The sequence below is a fragment of the Botryllus schlosseri genome, chromosome 10, assembly GCF_051294905.1.
Source record: "Botryllus schlosseri isolate E-star chromosome 10, Bs_hap1, whole genome shotgun sequence".
In the NCBI taxonomy this organism is placed as follows: domain Eukaryota; kingdom Metazoa; phylum Chordata; class Ascidiacea; order Stolidobranchia; family Styelidae; genus Botryllus; species Botryllus schlosseri.
This window is the reverse complement of record NC_137245.1, coordinates 23,023,832-23,039,181: the sequence shown is the minus strand read 5'-3', so window position 1 is coordinate 23,039,181 and position 15,350 is coordinate 23,023,832. Positions and strand designations below refer to the sequence as shown.

Sequence of the window (15,350 nt, the reverse complement as noted above, 5' to 3'; positions counted from 1 at the left end):
CGTGAATTATCGCAAGTTATTGCAAGCCTTCCTCTGTAACAGGTAGACGTTTTCAAGCAAAGCACCTTCGAAACGCTTGTTTACATCATTTTCAATGAATTCAATCTAAAACGTGCTGTCTAATACGGATGGAAAAACACCCTCGAGTCCATACGCCAAAACCACCTAAGTCGAGAGTGAAAATATGAGAAATAGATCTCTGTGTTAAATGCCACCTTATGACTGAAAGATTAATAAATTATATTCATGTAATTTATCAATTACGGTGGATATTACACTTTATTATAGTTTTATAGGCCAGTATGGAACAACGCCGTTTAGCGCATTGCGTCATATTGGGTATATTAACTTGATATGAGTAAAAGTATAAAATGTTCTGAACTGAAATTAATCAGATACTTTCGGGTGAAAACAAGGAAGTTGCGGTGATGTGAAACTGCGCAAACACTTTGAAAGCGACTTTAAGCCTCAATATTCTAACAAAATATATGCTATTACTATATGCTTGAGATATGACGCGGAGTGAGGAAATACTGGTGGTAAAGAGACTGCATCAGTATCCGCTACCTTTGGGAAGAGTAAGTAGCCCTCAACTCCACTTGATCGTCGAAATTACATGATAACCAGGCTGAATAAGGGAAATAAGATAGGGATTATGTAATTAGCCAGAAGTAGAGTTAGGAACAAGCCAGAATTGTTGGTATTTTTCGTTACTAGCTCCTAAGCCGCTGCATCAAGAGAATTTAAGTGTCGCTGCGAATTACCTATACACACAAGCCGGGAATTCCACCATGGGGGCCATTTATTTTGGTTTCGGAAAGCACGTGATGTACGAAATATAAACCTCGGTGGTTCTATCGATTCGGGAGATATATCTTTATTCTTTTGGTGTGCGGACAACATTCGTGGAGCAAACCTCTCACTGGACTGAAATGACGCCTGCCTGGAAACATTGGGTGTATTCATTAGTGATGTCAATTTTGGCAACGCAGTACCAGCGACAGGAGATATCCACACCGTATTCTCCTGCACCAGTGGCCCCGTACAGGTAACTCATGTTCGCAGCAGCCGATATAGCCTATGCTAAGAAGCATGCAGAAGAATGATGCTGTATACCATACCAGGGTTCGGGAACATATGGCTCTTTTGATGATATAATATGGCTCTTTGATAAATTGCGGTAATAAAAGTGTAACTTATGATCAGTATTCCTCCATTCCACTTGATGACATCGCGTTTACGTTATTTTCGCCTCCCATTCTGCCACTCGTCATATGTGCAACGTATAATGGTTACGAAACTAAATGTCACGCAATTCATACGGCCTGCAGTGCTTGAAAGGGGTGGGCAATTCTTCTTCTCCGCGGGCCAAATGAGAAGCAGAAAATACGCTAGCGGGCCGAGTCAAAAATCTTAGCTGTATTTTCCAGCGTATTAATTTTATTTCTAAATTCAAAGCAGTGAATTACACTGTTAATAAATGCTGATCAGTGTATGTGATGATATTAGGGAATGAGAAAGTGACGAATAATTCCCGAAATATAATATTTATTTGCCGTCATATTTCCAAACAATGTTAAACATGATATATTTTGAATTCTCATTAAACCCCTGTCCGCGTTTTTGTATCAAGACACTATAGAATGTGTCTGGGACAGGCCTACTACAAATCTTATTGTCTGGGCCGCTGCCTTCCGAGCAGTGTGCAGACTGTGCACAGCTTGGCGAAATAGCCCTGTTGTTGGGCTTGCAGTTCTTCTGAAATTCGCCCTCCCTTGATCGAGTTTATGTCTTCGTGTTTCGTCATAAAACCGACCTACATTATGTATACTTCTTAAACACGGCGACCTGCTCGGTACTAACTCCTAAAAAGACGGGTATATGACTGACTCCCTTAAACAAATATTTAGTGCTCCCAACCCTATTTAAATGTGGCGAGATAGCGCAGAGGTATAATCCACAGGTGTGACACCAATTGGTTGCAGGTTCGAGTCCGTCCCAGGTCCTAGGCTCCTTCTTGCCATCTCATCCGTGTAAGCGGTGTCTTATAAAAGCCTAGAAGTGAGCCGTGCTACAAGTCGGCATCTACGGAGTAGAAATGATGAAGCTTGGCCTGGTGTAAATGACCAATTACCATAGTAGTCGACAAACACCATGAATAGCCTACCACAAACAACAACAACCTTCTTGGAATTTCAGCTTTCGGCTTTATTGTTTTGACATGTCCAATTGTCCATTCATCCTTTATGGGTCATCATGACTCGTAGTAATCACGGGCACTGATTGACTTGTTTTACGAATTAGGGATTTGGAAACGTAACAATTTGAAGCACATGTCGTGTAATGCGTAATGTGACAATGGCAACAAAGAAGGTTTTGTGACTTCTTGTGACTTTGATTGTTACAGCATATTCTGCTACATTGACTTTACTTCGAATCTGGATTACGCATGCGAGGGATGTATATAGGCAGCCAAATCGCCGCACAATAATGGACAGGCATCAAAGTAAATGAATTTGCGGTTTAGTTTGGTTTTAGTCCACGCAGCAACATTAAAAAGTAGGTTTTATGTTTTGAATTCCAAGGAACTTTTCGCGGGCCGCACAGAATAGCTCCGCAGGCCGCACTTTGCCCAGATCTGGCTTAGAAGGTTGCCCATCTCCCATCCCATTAGTGACTATATCTGGAATTTTGATCGACGTTACCGAGAGTTGAGCCTTTGCTACGCCGCTTTTATAGTGGGTTCACCCACTTCGGCGACTAATACGACGTATACAAATTGTTTGTCTTTGCATGGTCCGCTATAGAAAAATGGATGCAATCATTCAAGAAAAGGGTTGTTCTGGGACATGTGTATACAAATACTTATAAGTATAATATTCAGGGAATAGATGGGTTCAAGGATTTGTGTTTTGATGAAAACTATGGAGGACAGTTATCTCTCGTGAAATCAAGAAAATCTACATTTATTGTGGTATCGGCATAGCGAAATTAGTCAACGGTCCTACATACATACATGAAACTCCTATCAATACTATTAGTCACGCGGATGGATAATTGCAACATTAGATTAATACAAATGAGGTTGTACTAAAGATTTTTTGCATAACAGTCAGGCCATCAAAATCGGCGAAACGCTCTACGTAACTGGGACCATCGGAACATCTCCAATAACAGGACGACTGGTTGCACATGACACGGCGAACCAAGCTCGTCGGGTTGGTAAAAAAGAGAGTTTGCTTCGATAGAATATGCAGTCTAGTATCCTGTAGCAGTGTAGCGGACACTCTGTTAATTCAGGGCCCATAATAATTGAAAGCCAGGTGTTTTCATACCGATATTGGCCATTGCTCACTTTTTCCGAAAGAGATTATTTGGTCACAGCCGGTTCATTCGTTTTTTACTACCTCTCTCTACCAATAGAAGTAATCAGGATGCAAAATACAATGTATATATCGATAGACACATTCTGAACTACGGGCTCTCATTGACAACGAGCCTTGTTGACGTATGTAGCAATTCATTAGCCCACGCATGCTGCGGACCACCAAGATTTTGACTGCATAATCCTTACATTATGAATATTTCATTTTAGGCATTGCAAAACTCTTTGGCTATTGTCCAAGCTGCCGGCATGACCTTCGATAATGGTGAGCATTTTAAAAATCGGCAGCATTCCGCATGTAGTTAGGCGTACGGGATTTTGAGTGCTGAATTTCATCGGGAACTGTGAACCATATATATCAGGACGTTCAAAATCCGGGCACGCGAGTCGCGCGCTGGCCGCCAACACTGGTAGTTGATAAAGTCACTCATTGCAATTCATGACATGAAATGTCAGGAATAAATTAACTCTCGATAACGCTACCGTGCTACTCGCGGCATCAAGTTCCTAGTTTGACTGATTACTGATATATTATGGTAACAATGAGTTTCGATTTAGTTGTTAAGGTCACCATTTTCATAACGAATATTGACGATCTTCCGGGAGTGAACGCAGTCTACGCAACGTGTGAGTATTGGATATTATAAATGCATTATCAAATACGTTTGGCGCATATCTAGTGAAATTATGTAGCCAACAATGAAACTAACTGTAAGATTGCCTGGAACAAGTATAGTATACTCATCTCGTGCATGCCAAAAGACAAAGTTGGGACGATTCGAGTCAACTTTTTAAAATGACTTGACTTTGACAATGTGGATGGATTCGTGACTCGAAACAAAATTTTCGAGTCAATTTCAAGTCATCAAGTAATCGGTGTCTCTCGGCACGCTGATATCGGTGTCATTCAACCATTACTCAGCCTGGTTTTACTGACCCTCCGTCAATATGTCACAAATAAATTGACCGCAAACGAAATGATTCTAGCTTACGTTGTCGTAGACTGGTAGTATTCTATCTATACCGTGGATTTCTGCTCTATACACTACTCAGTGCTTACCTTAGTGAACCTCGTGCACTTGAAGTGTATTGTACAGATGTCTAGATGGATTGTGTATTGTGTCATACGAATTTGTTTCAACTTTCCGCGGGTTCATATTCTACCATCTATTTGGCTGTTAGTTCCCGACGTAGTTAGATATATACAACTACGACAACAACAACAACCGTCGTAATTTATCAATTATACGTATGTGTGAGACATACGACGCGCCGTTGATGATACAATCAGCTCGATATATTCAGTAATCGACTCAAAATTAATAGTTACTCAATCCGTATCATCTTACAAAATGCAATGACTTGAATCATAGTGTCCTATACTCGAATCATGCTTCGAACTTCGAACATTCGACACGAATTTGTGACTCGAGTTGACTCGAGTCAATGTGTCGACATGACTTGTGACTCGAATGTAGTGACTTGATCTCAACACTGCTCAGTACGACGGACATATTACCGAGTTCGACTTCAGAATTCCGATACCTAAGTGTTGGAGGTTTACCTAGGCTCCTCCTCGCCACCTCATCCGCGTAAGCGGTGTCTTACAAAAAGCCTAGAGGTGGACGGTGCTATCAGTCGGCAGTTACGGAAAATAATGAAGAATATCGGCCAGGTGTAAATGGCCATAGTAGTCGACAAACACCATGAATACCACAAAACAAACAAACAAACGGACATATTACATCACAAAATACCTATGACGTGATTTCGTTACAATTCCAGCTATGTCTTTCTTCGGCGTGTAGTATATTCAACTCAACTTCGACAATTCATTCCTATTCTATATCATAATATACAGCTATATCATATCCTAGATTTGTGTAAAGCCTATATGGCTTGTTGAATGAATGACACGAATTGCCTTGTACTTTCACAGCTTTCCGAAAGCCCTATCCTGCCAGATCTTCGGTGGAGGTTACGAAATTACCCTCCTCTGCAAAAGTGATGATAGAGATGATAGCTGTTGGGACTGGAAGGAGTACCATCGTGTATTAGGCACACACACGAGGAAGCAATGTAAACGTGGCTCTGTCAGTAGGCGTGTGTGTTCGCATATACGAGGTCAAATCAGTCTATTCACATGTATGTTCTTAATTTTGTGTGAAATAGGTTTACATGGGTGTAGCATGTGTTTCAATATATATTATAAAAGGACATACCAGCTCCAAAGTATTATACTATTTTAGTTGAAGTTCGCTTAAAGATGTTTTGTCGCGATAGTGTCATCGTGGACAACGACAAGTGACTTGAGATTTATTTTCGACATGCACTATTATATGGGGTTGGTTGATTATAAGGAAGTTCCAGAATTTCGCATATACTGAACGCAATACAGCAGTGGTTCCAAACGAGAGGCATGTCGATGTGCAGGGTTGATTCAGTTAGAATTTGAAGCTTTCCAGGCTCAGTATAGACCGGAAAACTGCTGGCACGTTGAAAGCATGTTTGGATTATCCTGTCTCTAAGTAGATAGCCTAAATTTGCAAAGTCCTACTTAATCACAATGCTATTGTTTGCTTGTTTGATATTCATGGTGTTTCGACCACATTGGTAGTTTTACATCAGGCTGATATTCTTTATTTTTAATTCCGTATTTACCGACTTGTAGCACGGCCCATTTCTAGGCTTTTATAAGGCACCGCTTACACAATGTATAAATTAGGGTTGTATTTCAAACAAAAATCAATTTAAAACAAACATGTTTAAAACGAGGCCCTTATTTAAAACATTTTTTAAGCTGCGACGTCACGAATATTCAATTGTGACGCCATAGCGGATTGACATTGGCAATTGAAAATATAGGGTAAATATAGCTCCTTTGACGAAATATCTGTACTATTGCTGGGCTGTTGAACAGACTATTTTGAGGGTTCCAACCATCCCATATCGATATACGTCGGCTATATCGGGTGGTAATAGTCCGTAGGCTCATACAACATGTTTTTTGGAAAGTATTTACGCAATTATGGCATAATTTTACAACAACAAAAGTTTTTTTAAAACACTGTTTAAAACATGGTTTAAACAAAGTGTTTCAAAACACCGTTTGTTTTAAATGCAACCCTCTAGATATTATGCACGAACATTATATACTGAAAACGTATACAGGTTGAGCATTTCAACGCCTCTATTTGTACATGACAAATACTAACAGAGAAGTATCAACAACCTACATACTGCCCCAACATATATATTTGATAAAATTTGCCTGTAACGATTTGTGCACAATATACTATTAAATATGATATTTAAACGCTAGGGGGCGCCTCCGTCCCTACACCGAATACCGATATAAAGAATAGACGAGGTGAATATCAATGAATTAGAAGTTAGAACTTCGATTAAACTTTATGCCTACAGTAGAGGTGTAAACCCCCATTTAAAAAACTTACTCTAGCATATTAGTCTCCCAAAATATTGCACATTGTAGGAATTATTCACTCCATAGAAAAGTATCAATCACAGGCAGAATTGCATCTGCGCGCTATATAGGCCTACACAACTATTTTGGATACTGACCTGAATGTCATAAGACGGTGTGTGGGGAATATTGGATAAATTAATCCATCATCAGTTTGAGCAATGAGCACTGAGTAGTCTGCTGAGACGCAATAATATATGTTATGGTACCGCGAGTATTGAGTATGATCTCATACCACCAACATTGTTGATCTTCACAAGATCTAAATTCTAGCCTAGTTGAAATGGTGCCGAGACCGCGTTATCAGGGTTCGTGGTGGTGTGAGCGAACACCACTTCGCGGTGTCGTCGATGTTAAGCCATGCGGCTGTAAGTATTGTAGACCCGATTGCAAATCTAACGAAGTCTTGTGTACACTGATATACTGTAAATCAGGGGTGGGCACTGGGCAATTACATTTCCAGGCGGGCCAAATGAGACCAAAAATAGGTTAGCGGACCGAGCCAAAAGTTTAAATTATATTCCGTGGCGTATTTTATTTCTAACTAGACAAAAGTGAATTACACTGTTAACGCAAGCTGTTAGAAGTGGGTGAGTTAAAGTCAGGCAATAAAAAAGCGAGGGTTAATTTACAAACAATATCATTTTTTCATTCAGTGTCATTAGCCAAAACAATGCGGAACATGAATCATTCTCAACTCATTTCAATCACTTTAACCCCCATACCCCCTTATTTTATTGAGATGCCTAAAGGTATTTGGGACATCATTACAAAGCTGGTCTTCGCCCCGAGCTGTGTGCATTGTGTGCATTTTGGGCAGTTTTCAAAAAGAGCCTTTATGTTCTAAATTCCAGGCTACTTTTCGCCGGCGGGTCAACTCAAAATCGCATCGCGGACCGTACTTTGCGCACTGCGCAGGTCTGCTGTAAAATAATAGGGGACTCTGAAGGCTAACGTCTTTCGACCATTGAATAGTATATTCATATTGAAATGAACCCGAATATTTTCGGCTGACACTCGTCAGCAACTAGCAGAGAATTCAAAAGAACATCCGAGCCTACGATATTCGTAGGCCCCGGAACATCGTACATCGTCAATCCAAGGCTTCAACGTTGGAAAATACTATTGAAACTATGATTTTCGTTCAGGAAGTAACTGTTAATGGCACGAAGCGTATCATTTCAATAATCGGAATCATTGTGCAATCGAAATCATCGAATGGAGACAAAGAACTATATATAGGATACGTGATTTCGATTATATTTGATTATATTGGAGTTTTCCACCAAACTGGCAGAACATATAAAATAAAGCATTTGACAATGTACGAGAATCTTAGATTATACCGAGTTGGAATTTATCTGGTGCCCGGAGTTCGCCGAAACTCAATTACATTAGCCTTTTCTGAGCGCGATTACTCAGCATCATAGTGCCTGGTTATGCTATTATAAAGACTTCCGTCAGAAACGTGCACTGCACGTGTTCCGGCGAGCAGTTATAGTTGCGTGGGGTCGCGAGATTCAATGTGCGACGTTATTCCTTCCTCTTGCGCGTAGCTACAATTCCCTCGTGATTCCGGTTAGTGTTATCTAACGTCCATCCGGACGTCAAACACGATGAAATCAAAAGTCCAGAACGTTTATTACACGGATCGATGTATGGCAAATTCGCGTTGTTAATCTTTTTGATATCAATCGAATGAAGGCAGCTCGTGGCGTCTTGTATGTAAGATATAACAAATTACATGATTTTACCTCCGAAAGACTTTGTATAATTTAATTTCTACTCTGTACCTGTGATTTACTGTCGATTTCGACCCGCAATACTCCCTTTTTCATCGCTGCTCTGTACAGAGGACACTGCAATTCTGTATGTGCGCAAATTTTGCAAATTTACTATCGTGAACTATTACGGCCGCATATGCGATTGCGTGTGTTTCAATATACTATAAAACAGGGATCTTCAGCGCGGGTTGTAACCAATGTTCCCTCTAAGCTGCGCACGTGCGCAAATGCGCAGTGCTTTCGCGGTCTCTGCGCACAGAAAATCTAAGTTGCGCACAAAGAATCCGAAGTGGTGACTTTATTTTTGGTCGTTACGCACCGATTTCCAAGGGTCTGCGCAGTGAGTTGGTGAGCGTGCGCAGACTCGTCAAAAATTAGAGGGAACATTGGTTGTAACGTACGTTTAGTCGTTGCCTAGATAACGACCGTAAGTTATATTTGGATTGGATATTTGGCTATATGAAGTTTGGATAGTTGAGAAGTTTACCAACTCGGTCGCAACCCTACCTTTCTTGTAATCACTTCATACCTATCAAGATCTACCCTTGAAACCCTGTCGATATAAACCACTGGTTTACAGATAGGAAAGTAATTTAATGGCTAACTAAAGTTCACGCCAATTTAAGGAATAGTCGCAACAGGTTAAAAAGGGTCAACTCCTTAGGTTAATCTTATATCTAAATACATTAACAATACAATCAAGTGAATCAACAGAACAATGTCAAATTACAACCTATTCTCCCTAATTCCTAGCTCAAATAAGATACAAACACTGAATCCCATGAATAAGCAAACGACTGGAAGGAGAATGCCTCTGAAACCATAGTGTTCTAGGAGCACTATGCTCAGCTGAAACCACGAGGACAAAGTCGTCACCATGAGCACCAGTGAGCGTGATGGTTCATGTACAAAACGGACCATTTCTCGTGTTACACGGGTGCCCGGTCAATGCCGAGAAAACTCTTACTGAGAATGCCTTGACCGAGAATGGACACCACCGAGAATAGACATTACCGAGAATGGACACCACCGAGACTTGACATTACCGAGAATGCAATGAGAGAGAGAGAGAGAGAGAGAGAGAGAGAGAGAGAGAGAGAGAGAGAGAAAGAGAGAGAGAGAGAGAAAGAGAGAGAGAAAGAGAGAGAGAGAGAGAGAGAGAGAGAGAGTCTTTATTTTCATCAAACCAAAATACATAACACACGGCAGTGGTGGTGGTACAGAAAATATGCATGCACAACTGCACATGCACAGTATAGGAATGATCGATAAGACCGTGAAGGTCATCTAGTCTGATCACACCAGCATCAAACAGGTACACTTGACTCTAAACAGTCTGGCTGTAAGTGTATGCAATGTATGCAATGCAGGTATGTTATGCATATGAACAGGTCGTGTGATGTGCATCACGGCGTTTCACATTCGGTGACGATTGTCAGGTATAAAATTCTCGACGACTGTCTCAGTAAGTTAGATTCTTGGCATTGGCCATTCTCGTTAATGTTCATTCTTGGGGGTGTCCATTCTCGGTAATGTCCGTTCTCGGTAATGGTTTTCTAGGTATTGGTATAGAAGCACCAACACGCAGCCCCCGGCCTGATTTAAGATTTCCGGAAAACGCTTCGTAAAGCATTTTGAATTGCTAAAATTAATTTCAGCATAAAAATATAGTTGTTGTTGCTCTACGAAATAATCTATTCTGCTGTGCCCAACATCACTATTCCTCATTGGCTGATACGGCATCTCGATGGCAATAGCACTCCATGGAGCGAGAATCAGCTGATATTAGTGGGCAATTAGGCATATTGGCTAGACGTGCACTGGGCCATACACTGCCAAGACCAAGACGCTTCGAAAACGACTTGAGGCTTCGACATAAGATCAAGCTTTGCGAGGATATAGTTTTCCAGCAATTAGACATAATAATGATAGTCGGTTTCGGAAAAGAAAATATCTATTGCTAAAAAAATCTTGCAAAATATCGCACGCTATTGGAAGATTGAAAATGCAATGAAGTCTGACTTCTCAAAACACACCGGTTCTGATCACGAATTACATTCCTGGTGCACGCAACCTGGTCCAAGATAGTAAACAACGCAAGCGTGATGATTAAAAGCGGATGTCCCGCGCAGGATCGCATTGTTTTAAGTTTCGTAGTGAATCAAATTGATCTCATGATTCCTCCTGGATATGCCTTGAAAGTATATAGAGACCAGAAACAGCGGATGGGCGCTCATAATAATTTTTGCAGTAGTTTTGAAAAGTGGAATAGACTGGGCAGTGAAATCACGGCGAAACTATGACACCAACGTTGAGAAGTTGGGTTCAAGCAATCGTGCTGTCACTACTAGCAACTCAATACCGAAAAGTTGAAATAGTTACGTCGAATTCGCCTGCTCCCGCAGCCCCTTACAGGTAATCTTTACCACTTTGACGTCTATACTTCACCATTTTATCACTGGGAGTGTCGGCACATCTATCATAAGTAGAAGTTTTACAGCTGGACAGGACATACACCTTATATTTGGTGACTGAAGAATTATAGCACCTACGTGACACCTGTTATAGTTAGTAGACAAAAACGGCGAGGTTGCAATGGAACTAAAACACTCTTTCAAGTATGAACAGTAGGGCTCTTCAAAAATGACTTTTTTTCTCAAATCGCACTGGCTACTTGATAAAATTGTTAGGTTACCTAATTTAAGCCTACACACCAAATTTGGTTCTATTCCAACCAGTAGCCGCATTGCTACAGGGGAAGAAAGTTTCTATTTATTATATAAAAATAAATAACGAAAAATTTGAAAATTTTCTATTCACCCGATGAAAGTGTTAGGTTGTCTATAGAAACGATGTTCACCAAATTTGGTTCAATTCCAACCAGTAAAAGCGGAGTTATTGCCGTCGAAAAATTTGGATTTGAATAAAATAGTATTTACGGTGAGCACCACGATAATAAATAATTAAAGAATTGGTCACCGTAAATACTATTTTCTTCATATTTCAAATTTTTCGACGGCAATAACTCCGCTTCCACTGGTTGGAATTGAACCAAATTTTGTGAACATCGTTTCTATAGACAACCTAACACTTTCATCGGGTGAATAGAAAATTTTCAAATTTTTTGTTATTTATTTTTATGTAATAAATAGAAACTTTCTTCTCCTGTAGCAATGCGGCTACTGGTTGGAATTGAACCAAATTTTGTGTGTAGGCTTAAATTAGGTAACCTAACAATTTTATCAAGTAGCCAGTGCTATTTGAGAAAATAAGTCATTTTTGAAGAGCCCTAATGAACAGTGAATATGACATGTCTCTCTTTCTCTCTCTCTGCGTGTATTAGTTAGTAAAATTGAAATTTCATTTCAGTCAAGCTATACAGGTTGGCCAGACCGTCTACGTAACTGGGACAATAGGCACTTCCCCGTCCACTGGACTGATGGTACCTGGCGGCACGGTGGAGCAAGCACGCCGGGTAGGAGAGAGTATATAGATAATTTTGGCACACGCAGAATGTTAACATGTATTAAATAATGTGATCTGGATGTTATATCCGTATGACGTTCGAATTTTCACAATTCTATCGTCCTGTGTAACTTCCGTCAAGGCTTTGGTTAAGGCGAAATAATATTGCAGAAGAAATCGCTCGTGCAAGAACCTTGATAATTTACAGATTAGCATTCGCAAAAAGAAAATGAGCAGGCTTTACAGTTCAAGGGTGTCAAACTCACTTTGAATTTGATGGACGAAGTAGGATAAATGTCTCAGTGAGGCCGGTCACGTTCATAATCAGAACTCGGAAGCAGTCTATCAGTAGTGGTAATTGAAAATTCTACCAGAAACTGTTAAACGTGAGGAAAATTAGTATATTATGAATGCGAGTCATTCAATATCACCAAGCAGAGTTGTAAAAAGTGGGTTTCACATGGCATTAACTCGGAACTGACAAGTCCACACGACGACTTGGACTCGACACTCCCTTCCGTGACTTGGACTCGAACTTGACTAGGTGGTGAATTGAAAATGACTCGACTTGACTCGAGTCAAAACTATAAAAGTGAGATTGAATTGTGACTCGGAACCTTGTGACTTGGTTACAACCCAGTTTGAAGTCTTTGAATCAGCATTGTAACTTCATGTCTGTGCCATCCCGTATGCTACCAACTTATAGCTATTAAATAAAGAAACACTAATGTAAGCAACATGCTAGTCAAGCGAATTTAGAAGCTATATCAAATTGTTTAGTGATAGGACTGGGCATTTTTAACAGGATGGGCAAAGACTCGGGTATACAAACCAAACCGTGAACAGGATATCAAATATTCAAAAATGCTCTATCTATTGCGTTCACTATACAAATCGGTTTATTTACAGGCTTTGATGAATTCTCTAGCGATTCTTCAGGCCGCTGGAATGACATTTAGCGACGGTAAGTGGTGTTCATGAGTAATATTGTGATCTACTCCAAAACACGGAACTGTTTTTCCTGTATTTTCCAACCGAAACAATTGATGACAGCATCCTCAAGATCATGCGCTGTGTTCCAGCGATATTTCGGCAGATGTGTGAGTTTCGGAGAAAAGTATCTGCGTAACAGTTGCGTATCGGAGTAAGCGCCAAAACTAAGCACATGACTTCCTTTTGTAAACAGCCCGTTTGAAATTTGATTTCCCGATTTCGCAAGTGCGTGGCTGTTAAATCGCCGCTACCTAATCACGATAAGCATTGAATGCTCTACATCTACATCGTACGACTGTACGTACAATGACTGGAACATCAGTTCAGGCATTGTGTGTTGATGAATCACCGAAAATAACTGTCGCAGTTAGAGTCGGACTCAGACACATGCACAGTTGGAAGGAAGAATGGAAGCGTAAACTTTATCGGCATTATCGAGGTGTTGCATCCGTGGAATATGCCACCCGACACCATGCCCATACTTGATGATTAGATAATGAGCTTGAAATATACTTGGCGACATGACAGTTTCACCACCTACTTTTCTTGCAGTTACCAAAGTCACAATTTTCATTACTAACCTGAACGATCTTCCGGCAGTGAATAACGTCTACAAAACTTGTAAGTAAACAACGCACCCGCAAGTTTTCTTGGTCAACAAAAATAAATTTGAGTTTCTGCGTTGTGGCTGTCGTCCGTCAAATTCACGACTAGCCTATACGTATGTCCGCTTTGTGTAACAAATATTCTCGCCAAAATCATTCTCAAGCTATATATTCGGGATGGTGTGAACCTCTGAAACGTTCAGGTTCGTGTGAACGCGAACCTTTTTGAAAGGTTCTGTGTGAACGCAAACCTCATATTGCTAATTCCAACCCTCCGTGGAGTTATAGCCCATACCCCTATATTAATGTATACGATACCGAGCGACGATTCGGGCCACATAATGCCACAATGCTGAAGTACATATTGACGTTTTAGGCGTCGCCAAATTTATCAACTGGAGCAATCAAATGACATAATAATCCCATAAAATCGATATCTTCCGTCGCTTTGCCAACAATTTCGACGATGACTTGCGAAGAAATATAAGCTTACGCCTTGACGGTGTAGGCCAGACCGGACAAAGTATTCGGCGTCTGAGTCTTGCTACGTTTATATTGAGCGGAGTGTAAAACGGTTTTCTATATTTGCTACCGATGTTACCCCATTAAAGAGTTAAACAGCAGTATCCAACACCCAATCGCAGCCTACATACGAAATCATGATTGACCCCGTACGCCTACTAGATTTTTTACATCAGACAACGATGTCAATTTCATTGATTGGTTGAATAAGCATCATTAGCTGACTACCTACATGTAACGTATTTCGCTCCTTTTCCAGTTTTCCAAAAACCCTATCCCGCCAGATCTTCGGTGGAGGTGTCGAGAATACCGTACGATGCCAGAATCATGATAGAGATGATTGCAGTTGGAAACGGACGCGGGATCAGTTATTAACTTAATCGGAAATGAACGGCATAGTTTTGAATACCGAGTGCGTGATTTGGGTTAGAAATGAAATAAAACATATTCGGACTGTACGAATTGATTTGATTGAAGATTTCTGCTTTATGAATTACATCCGCATAACATCACTTTGCACCGTTGATTCAGCATGAGATTTAAATTCAGGATTTTAGTATTATGTAAATACGTGGTGGGGGGGGATTAGAAATTTGGAGAATACGAGCTGCAAAACAATATGTCATCCTACATTGTTATATTAATCGGATTATAACCAGATCACGTCTTTCACAAATCTAGACATCTTTAATCGGATATCTTTTATAATAACATTAAACATCGTGAAGTACATTAGCAATTTAAAATATAGTCTCAACCGTATTAGACGTAAACAGAATAGGCGGGCAAGGTTTTTGATTAAATCAACGGCCACCAATGGCTGTAGGCCTATGTATGTATCGTGAGCAACCGATAAAGCAAATATGGTTGCATTCAAATCTGTTTGAAAAACAAACCTTTTTGAAAAGGCACGCGCATATAAACGAACCGCTTATTATACTTTAAAGTGTTTTGATTATTATCAAATAGGTGGTCATGGTCATACTTAAAAAATAACAATAAAACACGTTTTAAAAACGGTCAATTTCAATTCTTGTTTCATTTCAACACATCCCTAATTCTAATGCATCATCTCGAATAGAAGAAGAGTCGTAAATGAAATCACTATCTCG

The 15,350-nt window shown here is 40.2% G+C and overlaps 2 protein-coding genes across 3 annotated transcripts; both read left to right on the top strand.

The window, feature by feature from the left end:
- Nucleotides 1-852: 852 nt before the first annotated feature.
- On the top strand, nucleotides 853-5,604 carry LOC145449062 (2-iminobutanoate/2-iminopropanoate deaminase-like). The gene is made up of 5 exons (XM_080327529.1): nucleotides 853-1,048; nucleotides 3,113-3,218; nucleotides 3,596-3,650; nucleotides 3,944-4,012; nucleotides 5,325-5,604. The coding sequence occupies exons 1-5, from the start codon at nucleotides 933-935 to the stop codon at nucleotides 5,441-5,443; spliced, it is 465 nt and encodes a 154-aa protein (XP_080183655.1). The 5' UTR covers nucleotides 853-932; the 3' UTR covers nucleotides 5,444-5,604.
- Nucleotides 5,605-10,874: 5,270 nt separating this feature from the next.
- Nucleotides 10,875-14,750, top strand: LOC145449063 (2-iminobutanoate/2-iminopropanoate deaminase-like). Of its 2 annotated transcripts, XM_080327530.1 has the most exons (5): nucleotides 10,879-11,068; nucleotides 12,023-12,128; nucleotides 13,028-13,082; nucleotides 13,664-13,732; nucleotides 14,498-14,750. In XM_080327530.1, exons 1-5 carry the CDS (start codon nucleotides 10,953-10,955, stop codon nucleotides 14,611-14,613), a joined length of 462 nt encoding a protein of 153 aa, XP_080183656.1. In that variant the 5' UTR covers nucleotides 10,879-10,952; the 3' UTR covers nucleotides 14,614-14,750. The 2 variants fall into 2 exon arrangements, with proteins under 2 accessions (XP_080183657.1, XP_080183656.1); XM_080327531.1 differs by lacking the exon at nucleotides 13,664-13,732 and having other exon boundaries at nucleotides 10,875-11,068.
- The last annotated feature ends 600 nt before the right edge of the window (nucleotides 14,751-15,350 follow it).

Bases quoted from the DNA above. Each gene is read 5' to 3' on its own strand.
- LOC145449062 (XM_080327529.1), top strand. From the start codon at position 933: ATGACGCCTGCCTGGAAACATTGGGTGTATTCATTAGTGATGTCAATT. The intron at 1,049-3,112 runs GTAACTCATGTT...TTTGCATAACAG, and splicing joins GCACCAGTGGCCCCGTACAG to TCAGGCCATCAAAATCGGCG. The intron at 4,013-5,324 runs GTGAGTATTGGA...GTACTTTCACAG, and splicing joins GAACGCAGTCTACGCAACGT to CTTTCCGAAAGCCCTATCCT.
- LOC145449063 (XM_080327530.1), top strand. From the start codon at position 10,953: ATGACACCAACGTTGAGAAGTTGGGTTCAAGCAATCGTGCTGTCACTA. The intron at 11,069-12,022 runs GTAATCTTTACC...ATTTCATTTCAG, and splicing joins GCTCCCGCAGCCCCTTACAG to TCAAGCTATACAGGTTGGCC. The intron at 12,129-13,027 runs GTAGGAGAGAGT...GTTTATTTACAG, and splicing joins CGGTGGAGCAAGCACGCCGG to GCTTTGATGAATTCTCTAGC.